The sequence below is a fragment of the Mytilus edulis genome, unplaced genomic scaffold (assembly GCF_963676685.1).
Source record: "Mytilus edulis unplaced genomic scaffold, xbMytEdul2.2 SCAFFOLD_1510, whole genome shotgun sequence".
Classification (NCBI taxonomy): Eukaryota; Metazoa; Mollusca; class Bivalvia; order Mytilida; family Mytilidae; genus Mytilus; species Mytilus edulis.
In genome coordinates, this window is record NW_027268189.1 from 1,590 (window position 1) to 13,207 (window position 11,618).

Below are 11,618 nucleotides of genomic sequence, written 5' to 3' on the forward strand. Positions count from 1 at the left end.
GGTCAATGTTTAGTTTTCTTGGTTAATGTTAAGTTTCTGTGACAGTTGTGATAAAGCTTTTTATTAAGGACTATCAACATAATATCAATGATTAGTAAAGAAGGCGAGACATTTCAGCGTGTGCACTCTTGTTGTTTTTCTTGATAATATAAAATGCATAAATCCCAACAATTATATGCTATTTAAAGAATTCCTCTCTGTCTGTTATTTGAAGGAAGGATACTACTGATTTATGTAGTCATTGCTAAACAGAAGAAAACATACTTATTGCCTAATTTAAGAGTAAGGACATTCATTACAATATATTTTTATTATGGTTTACTTACAGAAACTTATTACAGCTGCTTTCAATGGAGATATAGAAGCCTTAAATTAAGCCTACAGAATGGTGCAGACATTGATTATCAAGATGTAAGTAAAAAAGTCACATTCAAAACTACCTTATTTTAACAATTCATAGAAAAATCATTTGAAGATACAGCCTTTTATGGTACATGTACAAAAAAACGACACAAAACTACATGTTACTTAAAAATAAAGCACAGTGAAACAGTGTAAAACCAAGTATCTTCAAAATACAGGATATTGTACATTAACAATATAAAACACACAACTGGAAGTAACTTCAAAATACAGGATATTGTACATAAACACACGACAACAATTTACTTTAGAAACATAACCATAACATAACAAAGAACATAACAGATTGTACATAAGAAGTTAAAAACATGCAACTACAAGTTACTTCAGAACATAACAGAATGTACACCAGCAGTATAAAACATACAACTACATGTTACTTCAGAACATAAAAAAAATGTACATAAGCAGTATAAAACACTCAACTATAAATTACATTAGAACATAACAGATTGTACATAAATAGTATAAAACACACAACTACAAGTTACTTCAGAACATAACAGATTGTACACCAGCGTAATAAAACAAACAACTACAAGTTTCTTCAGAACAGAACAGATTGTACATAAGAAGTTACTTCTGAACATGATACACTGTACATTAGCAGTGAAAAACACTCAACTACAAGTTACTTCAGAACAGAACAGATTGTACATCAATAGTATAAAACACACACCTACAAGTTACTTCAGAACATAATAGATTGTACACTAGCAGTATAGAACACACAACTACAAATTACTTCAGAACATAACAGATTGTACACCAGCATTATAAAATAAACAACTACAAGTTTCTTCAGAACATAACAGATTGTACATAAATAGTATAAAACACACAAGTACAAGTTACTTCAGAACATAACAGATTGTACACCAGCATTATAAAACAAACAAGTACAAGTTTCTTCAGAATATAACAGATTGTACACCAGCAGTATAAAACACACAACTACAAGTTACTTCAGAACATAACAGATTGTACACCAGCATTATAAAACAAACAAGTACAAGTTTCTTCAGAACATAACAGATTGTACACCAGCAGTATAAAACACACAAGTACAAGTTACTTCATACCATAACAGATTGTTTATGAGCAGTATAAAACACACAACTACAAGTTACTTCAGAACATAACAGATTGTACACTAGCATTATAAAACAAACAAGTACAAGTTTCTTCAGAAAATAACAGATTGTACACCAGCAGTATAAAACACATAACTACAAGTTACTTCAGAACATAACAGATTGTACACCAGCATTATAAAACAAACAAGTACAAGTTTCTTCAGAACATAACAGATTGTACACCAGCAGTATAAAACACACAACTACAAGTTACTTCATAACTTAACAGATTGTTTATAAGCAGTATAAAACACACAACTACAAGTTACTTCAGAACATAACAGATTGTACACTAGCAGTATAGAACACACAACTACAAATTACTTCAGAACATAACAGATTGTACGACAGCAGGATTAAACACACAACCACAAGTTACTTCAGAACAGAACAGATTCTACATAAATAGTATAAAACACACAAGTACAGGTTACTTCAGAACATAACAGATTGTACACCAGCATTATAAAACAAACAAGTACAAGTTTCTTCAGAAAATAACAGATTGTACACCAGCAGTATAAAACACACAACTACAAGTTACTTCAGAACATAACAGATTGTACACCAGTATTATAAAACAAACAAGTACAAGTTTCTTCAGAACATAACAGATTGTTTATAAGCAGTATAAAACACACAACCACAAGTTACTTCAGAACATAACAGATTGCACACCAGCATTATAAAACAAACAAGTACAAGTTTCTTCAGAACATAACAGATTGTACACCAGCAGTATAAAACACACAACTACAAGTTACTTCAGAACATAACAGATTGTTTATAAGCAGTATAAAACACACAACTACAAGTTACTTCAGAACATAACAGATTGTTTATAAGCAGTATAAAACACACAACTACAAGTTACTTCAGAACATAACAGATTGTTTATAAGCAGTATAAAACACACAAGTACAAGTTACTTCAGAACATAACAGATTGTACATGAGCAGTATCAAACACACAACCACAAGTTACTTCAGAACATAACAGATTGTACACCAGCATTATAAAACAAACAAGTACAAGTTTCTTCAGAACATAACAGATTGTACACCAGCATTATAAAACAAACAAGTACAAGTTTCTTTAGAACATAACAGATTGTACACCAGCATTATAAAACACACAACTACAAGTTACTTCAGAACATAACAGATTGTACACCAGCAGTATAAAACAAACAACTACAAGTTTCTTCATAACATAACAGATTGTTTATAAGCAGTATAAAACACACAACTGCAAGTTACTTCAGAACATAACAGATTGTTTATAAGCAGTATAAAACACACAACCACAAGTTACTTCAGAACATAACAGATTGTACACCAGCATTATAAAACAAACAAGTACAAGTTTCTTCAGAACATAACAGATTGTACACTAGCAGTATAGAACACACAACTACAAATTACTTCAGAACATAACAGATTGTACACCAGCATTATAAAACAAACAACTACAAGTTTCTTCAGAACATAACAGATTGTACATAAATAGTATAAAACACACGAGTACAAGTTACTTCAGAACATAACAGATTGTACACCAGCATTATAAAACAAACAAGTACAAGTTTCTTCAGAATATAACAGATTGTACACCAGCAGTATAAAACACACAACTACAAGTTACTTCAGAACATAACAGATTGTACACCAGCATTATAAAACAAACAAGTACAAGTTTCTTCAGAACATAACAGATTGTACACCAGCAGTATAAAACACACAAGTACAAGTTACTTCATAACATAACAGATTGTTTATAAGCAGTATAAAACACACAACTACAAGTTACTTCAGAACATAACAGATTGTACACTAGCATTATAAAACAAACAAGTACAAGTTTCTTCAGAAAATAACAGATTGTACACCAGCAGTATAAAACACACAACTACAAGTTACTTCAGAACATAACAGATTGTACACCAGCATTATAAAACAAACAAGTACAAGTTTCTTCAGAACATAACAGATTGTACACCAGCAGTATAAAACACACAACTACAAGTTACTTCATAACTTAACAGATTGTTTATAAGCAGTATAAAACACACAACTACAAGTTACTTCAGAACATAACAGATTGTACACTAGCAGTATAGAACACACAACTTCAAATTACTTCAGAACATAACAGATTGTACGACAGCAGGATAAAACACACAACCACAAGTTACTTCAGAACAGAACAGATTCTACATAAATAGTATAAAACACACAAGTACAGGTTACTTCAGAACATAACAGATTATACACCAGCATTATAAAACAAACAAGTACAAGTTTCTTCAGAACATAACAGATTGTACACTAGCATTATAAAACAAACAAGTACAAGTTTCTTCAGAAAATAACAGATTGTACACCAGCAGTATAAAACACACAACTACAAGTTACTTCAGAACATAACAGATTGTACACCAGCATTATAAAACAAACAAGTACAAGTTTCTTCAGAACATAACAGATTGTACACCAGCAGTATAAAACAAACAAGTACATGTTACTTCAGAACATAACAGATTGTACACCAGCAGTATAAAACAAACAAGTACATGTTACTTCAGAACATAACAGATTGTACACCAGCAGTATAAAACACACAACTGCAAGTTACTTCAGAACATAACAGATTGTACACAAGCAGTATAAAACATAAAACTACATGTTACTTCAGAACATAACAGATTGTACACAAGCAGTATAAAACACACAACTACAAGTTACTTCAGAACATAACAGATTGTACATCAGCAGTATAAAATATACAACTCAAGTTACTTCAGAACATAACAGATTATACATTAGCAGAATAAAACACATAACTACATGTTACTTCAGAACATGACAGATTGTACATTAGCAGTATAAAACACATAACTACAAGTTACTTCTGAACATAATATAATAATATATCTGTATGGAAACTGATATTAATATCATTATACTGAATTCGATAAATTTAACAGTTTTAATGAGAGAGAAAAATACATAAAGGTATTTTTTTTCTCTCATTAATTGTTTTTGTTTGTTTTGAATTATAGTTGATAAAGTTCTTACTTTGAATATTTACAAGAACATTTTTTACACCAAGGTTTTACAGCGTGTTAAACAAATATCACACATGTATGTTATTGCTTCACTTTGACCACTTTCCTTAATATATACAGAATTATGTTGTTAATTAGACAGGTTTAATGGACAACAAATATTTGTAAGAATCATATAAAATGGGGTCTCATTTTGTTTGTCTCCTTGTACTAAATCAGGAAATGTAACTATTTTTCATATTTCTTTGAAAAAGTTACTTTTTAAAAATTGATCATTATTCTGAATCATGTTAATCAGACAGATTTAATCATTATATTAACAAATACTTGTTAGAATTATATAAAGTGAGATGTCATCTTACTCAGAGAATTGTAATGAATCCATTGATATAAATATTTTGTTCATTTCTTAAAAAAAAAAAAAAAAAATTAACATGACAGTTCTGATGGAAGTTTTCACATCTCACAAAACAACTTGTTGTTTATTTGTTGTTTATGTACAATATAAATACAAATGTGACTGGTCATTTTATTGAGTTTTGACCACTGACTCGTGATATATATTTTGTTTATATTTATTGCACAACATTGTCCAGTTTATCAGACAAGTTTTGATGTCAGTTGTATTATTCCAGGGTAGTGGACAGACAGCATTAATGAGGGCTGCCGAGGGAGGTCACCTGGAGATCTGTGGACTCCTCATTGATACAGGATGTAAGATCGACATCACAGTATGTTATCTACTTAGTCTGATCACATTTCTATTAATCTACACTAAATCATGTTGTTAATTAGACAGGTTTAATGAACAAATATTTGTAATAATCATATAAAGTAGGGTCTCATTTTACTCGTATTATTGTTCTGAATTAGAAAATATTACTCTTTTTCATGTTTCTTAATTTTTTTTTTATTTAAATGGACAATGATACTGAATCTACACTAAATCCAGTTGTTAATTAGACAGTTTTAACAAACAAATATTTGTAAGAATCATATAAAGTGGGGTCTCATTTTGTTTGTTTTGTTCTACTGAATCCATTGATATAATTATTTTACACATTTCTTGAAAAAAATATTTTTTTAAGATATCAGGTTTAATGGAAGTTTTGACATTTCACAACAAAACATGTTTATTTATTGTTTATATACAATAAAAATACAAGTGTGACTGGTCATTTTATTGAGTTTTGACCACTGATTCATGTGATATATATTTTGTTTATATTTATTACACAACATTGTCCAGTTTATCAGACAAGTTTTGATGTCAGTTGTATTATTCCAGGTTAATGGATGGACAGCATTAATGTTTGCTGCCATGAAAGGACACCTGGAGATCTGTAGACGTCTCATTGATAGAGGATGTAAGATCGACACCACAACAGTATGTTATCTACTTAGTCTGATCATATTACTATTAATCTACACTAAATCATGTTGTTAATTAGACAAGTTTAATGAACAAATATTTGTAATAATTATATCAAGTGGGGTCTCATTTTACTCGTATTATTGTTCTGAATCAGAAATATAACTCTTTTTCATGTTTCTTAAAAAAAATATTTTATTAAAATGGACAATGATACTGAATCTACACTAATTCCTGTTGTTAATTAGACAGTTTTAATAAACAAATATTTGTAAGAATCATATAAAGTGGGGTCTCATTTTGTTTGTTTTGTTCTACTGAATCCATTGATATAATTATTTAACACATTTCTTGAAATTTTTTTTTTTTAAGATATCAGGTTTAATGGAAGTTTTGACATTTCACAACAAAACATGTTTATTGTTTGTTTATGTAGAATATTAATTCAAGTGTGACTGGTCATTGTATTCAGTTTTGACCACTGGTTCATGTGATATATATTTTGTTTATATTTATTACCCACCATTGTCCAGTTTATCAGACAATTTTTGATGTCAGTTGTATTATTCCAGGGTAATGGAGGGACAGCATTAATGTTGGCTGTCAGGGGAGGACACCTGGAGATCTGTAGACTCCTCATTGATAGAGGATGTAAGATCGACATCACAAATGTATGTTATCTACTTAGTCTGATCACATTACTATTAATCTACACTAAATCATGTTGTTAATTAGACAGGTTTAATGAACAAATATTTGTAAGAATCATATAAAGTGGGGTCTCATTTTACTCGTATTATTGTTCTGAATCAGAAAATATTACTTTTTTCATGTTTCTTAAAAAAAATATTTTATTAAAATGAACAGTTATACTGAATCTACACTAAATCATGTTGTTAATTGGACAGTTTTAATGAACAAATATTTGTAAGAATCATATAAAGTGGGGTCTCATTTTACTTGTTTTGTTCTACTGAATCCATTGATATAATTATTTTACACATTTCTTGAAATTTTTTATTTTTTTAAGATATCAGGTTTTATGGAAGTTTTGACATTTCACAACAAAACATGTTTATTTATTGTTTATGTAGAATATAAATACAAGTGTGACTGGTCATTTTATTCAGTTTTGACCACTGATTCATGTGATATATATTTTGTTTATATTTATTACACAACATTGTCCAGTTTATCAGACAAGTTTTGATGTCAGTTGTAGGATATGTTGTATATTATTGATATTGATAACAAAGTATTGTACATAATAGTTACATGTTATTTGGTTATATTATAGATACGTGGATACACAGCTTTACATTATGCTGCTCAGGGGGGACATTTACTGATCACAAGATGTCTGGTAGAAAGAGGAGGTGCCAATCCCTTGGTTACAACACATGAGGTAATATTTTATAGTATATGCCCTGTGTTCAACTATTTTAATGAATCACAGTAAAATGATGTATAAGATATGGTTGGATTCTGTGTAAAGGCTATAGTTAAAAGTCATATGATTATTTAAATTGGACTTAAAACTATGAAAAATGTTTTGTAGACTTGAATGTCTAAATTTTACTATAAAACACAAGAACATAGACTATCATACTGGCTGTAATTAAAGTCAGTGTAAACAAACAAATTGTTAAACAAAACTTACACCAATCCGTTGTCATGACAATTATAACAAAGACTAATTACTAGACAATATTTGTATGTTCAATAACGGGGAAATAAAAATTGTTTAATAATTCTATATTGTGTTGGCACTTTGAAAATAATTTGAAAGAGATGATCCTATAAACACTATAATTTTTTTTTCAAATTTCTGTATTTAAATTGTGTAGTGGCAGAGATATCTATCATCTTTTTCATAATTTATTTATTTCCTTATTTTAACAATATCAGTGATAACACTAAAAACTATAAAATGCTGTAAAATAACAATATAAAGATATAGGAGGGTAGAAATAGGGTATACAAATAGAGGAGGGTGTGGATGGGGTATACACATATGGGAGGGTGGATAATTTGAAAGAGATGATCCTATGGAGACTGCAAGATTTTTCAAGCTGTCTAGTGGCGGAGATAAATGTCATCTTTGTCATAATTTATTTATTTCCTTACAAGATTGATCGTTTATATAAATATACAATGTTAATTTCCATTGTTTAACCCAAGCGTACATTTTAGATGAATAATTTGAATGAAAACTACGGTTTCTAATTTGTGCATTGGGATTAAAAATTCGATATGTATCATTACTTTCTTTAGTTTACAACTCTGTCTTGTATTGTTCTGGTCGTACTAATTCAAATATTCAATTTCATGACTGTAGCATGTGTTTCCATAAGTTTACCATAGTACTATCATATGGTTGGGTTAAAATTAATGGTAAACCCTAGATTTTAGTGTTTGAATGTCTAAACTTACCGTTTTCATTTATTGACATAACTGCACGACTCGATTCTCAATTAACAGTGGTAAGATAATCGTTGCAAAGAATCATGCTCAAACTTAAGTGAAAGACGAGTTTAACTTTGCATTGTTGCAAGAGTTTATATTCTTTGTTGAAGGCAATTGTAGTGACCTGCAATACAAGTACCATTCAATTGAGTTTAGTAATATGTCTTCTGTTTCTGTCTTTGCCCTAGGTTTTCTATATTTTGCATGTGTAGTGCATCATGACATAAGACATTGTTAAGTGTACCATAATGAGCTTTCGTGCAGGACTGCTGTGTGTATATTTTACATGGAAAAATCTTGATCAGACTTTGACTTTTTGACTCCTGACCTACATGTATGCACGTTGGGTGTGTCATCATGTTGCAGTGTGTTTCTCGGTATATTACCTTGACCTCAAAATATAATTTTCAATTGACCTTGCTTTTGAATATGTGGCATGTAGATGTATTTTCATAAGATGATGAGTCTATTGGCACGAGAAACTTCATGAGAGCTTGACCTTTGCCCTCAATGTAAAACTTGTATATTTTGTTTGAATTAAATGGAGATTTAACTGTATGATTGACACTCGTATTACATCTTCTTATATATATATTAGATATATAGATATATTGATAGTTTTGTGTACCACGATGACCCTATTCTCAAAATCCGCTTTGTATTGGTTTTTTTGGAAAGGATCTCTTGACCAGACTATGACTTTTTGACTCTTGACCTTTGCATATTGGGTGAGTCTCTTGGTATTATTACTTTGACGTCAAGTCAGGAGTCTCTGGTTTTTGTTAGTCTTGTATGTTTTTAATTGTAAGTTAATTTTTATGATTTGGAGTTTGAACTGGTACACAATTTGTTATGGGCCATCTGAAGCCTTCCTCTGGGCGAGGGATTTTCTCGCTTTGTTGAAGACCCATTAGTGGCGTTTGACTGCTTTCTGCTCTTTTGACATGGTTACTGTCTCTTTTACAGCTTCCACATTTCCATTCTCTATTTTTTAAAAGAATGTTTGGTTCAGATGAAACTAAATCCTTTAATTAGGGCCCCGCCTTTAGGCGGGTCGCCCTATAGTGATCAGTCTGTCCGTCCGTCCGTCCGTCCGTCCGATGATTATGATTTCATACTTTATACTTTACATGTTTATTAACCACCACCAGGAGCCGGTTGTTCATCACTTTGTTACATTTAACCCTCTGTTAAATATAACCAAGGGTTAAATCATTTAACCTACGGTTACATAACCAAGGGTTAAAATTCTGTTGTTCAACATGATTTTAACCCTTGTTTATGTAACCGTTGGTTAAAAAAAAATTAACCATGGGTTAAATTTAACTGAGGATTTATGTTCCCACAATGCATTATTCATATGTCTTATTTCCTTGGACAGCAATAATTCAATATGACAGAAACACCCAGCTCAGACAAAAAAAAAGGTTAAAGAAACCTAATTTTAGCAAAGATGAGGAACTGAAAGTTCAACATTAAGTTGAGAAATATTATCATATTTTAAATTCAAAACGAAACAACACAAAAACAACAAACAAAAAAGGCAGAAATTTGGCAAATTATTGCTCACCGGACCAGTGCCACTATCCGTTGGCTATTTTTCAATTGCTCAAAAGCAAAATTTATGTATTGGTTAACAGCTACTTTTTACTCATCCCAAGTAAATAATCCCAAAGAACAAATAAGGAATAAACCTTAAATATTACGGCCAATATTACAATAGTGTTCCTAACCATAAGAGATTTTATTTAATGTAAGCATAGTATATATAGTATACTGAATACACTATAAAGTTAGGGTAGACTGTAGTGTTGCTATATATTACACCAAAGTAAATATCATCTTGTACCTTTGGTCGTAGCCTGTAACGTAAACTTACAAAGAAGAAAAGGGGTGCTCTCTAACACGACCGCGTTTATGTCTAAAAATAGAAACTCTAAACCCGGAAGAAAATTATCATCACAGATTAAGTTGAGCTCAGCATTAAATCGTATTTTGATCATTAGTCATTTTTTGGTATGGTGAATAGATGTACATTTTTTTATTTGTTTTACGCTCCTTTTCAGGGGAGGGGGCCAATTATTTTTATATTTTTTAGGGGGAGGGGGATATTAGGAACAAACTTGGTCTGTTTTGAATATTGTTTAAGAATAGCGAAATAATTTAAAAAAAAATGACATTCATTGAATGTAATGTATTCCAAATGATTATGACGTCTTGAAAGGCTATTGTATTATTTTTTTTGTAACGCCTTTCAGGCTAGGCGTAACAGAAAAATAATAAAATAACCATGTCAAAAAGGGGACTACCAGAAAGAAAATGTTAATTCACAGTTGGACGTGATACTGGCACACATAATTAAAGGTATTTTATATGTGGTTATGTTCTGGATAATATGCATGAGTACTAGGACTACTGGGAAACATAATTGTTTGGTTATTAACTGTCATATATATATATATATATATATATATAAGGACTTAGACAAAATAGATATTATGAAATAAATTAGAATTTTCTTCTCAGGAACAAAATGTTCTAGTTCTCTGAGCAAAACTTTGCACTGTTTAATGACTGAAATTGTCTGAATCTTGCTGCATCTGTCGTTATTGGGGGAAACCACAAGTATTCAAGGGTTTTTATTTTAAATACACGATTAGATTTGGCATATTTAAGAACCCCGGTGTCATATGGTATTTTGAACCCCATGGTAAATTGACCCTGGGGTCAAAATACCGCTATGGAAAATTGACCCCCCTGTTTTTTTTTTCATCCTAGATGATTATTAGAACATTATACATTATAGATTAAAAAATCATTCATACAAGAAAGGGAGGTACAATTTCCATGATTGATTAAAAGAAATATCTTTGCTTGGTATAAGTGCTCTGAAGTCTTTACCAACAAAATGTCATTCAACATACTTATTGACGCATTATAACTAGACCATGTAGCTTGAATCCTTTAATTATTTGTAATTATAACATATGTATATATATGAGACAATATCTGAAAAAGTCTAATTTCCATGTCCCGCCTTTCACCAGCACTTGTTTTTTTATTCAAGCATCTTTTTGGAAAATTTTAAGTTTCAGTATTAACTCGAGTATATAATGCACAAACTGCAACCAATTAAACATTCTTTTTAATATTT

At 30.4% G+C, this 11,618-nt stretch overlaps 1 protein-coding gene across 1 annotated transcript; it reads left to right on the forward strand.

The window, feature by feature from the left end:
- Positions 1 to 328: 328 nt before the first annotated feature.
- LOC139507012 (ankyrin repeat domain-containing protein 29-like) lies at positions 329 to 7,403 on the forward strand (the record flags this gene model as incomplete). Its single annotated transcript, XM_071295602.1, has 5 exons — positions 329 to 411; positions 5,262 to 5,357; positions 5,915 to 6,013; positions 6,571 to 6,669; positions 7,296 to 7,403. Coding segments are annotated over 5 exons (485 nt in total), but the record flags the coding sequence as incomplete, so codon positions are not given.
- Positions 7,404 to 11,618: the final 4,215 nt, after the last annotated feature.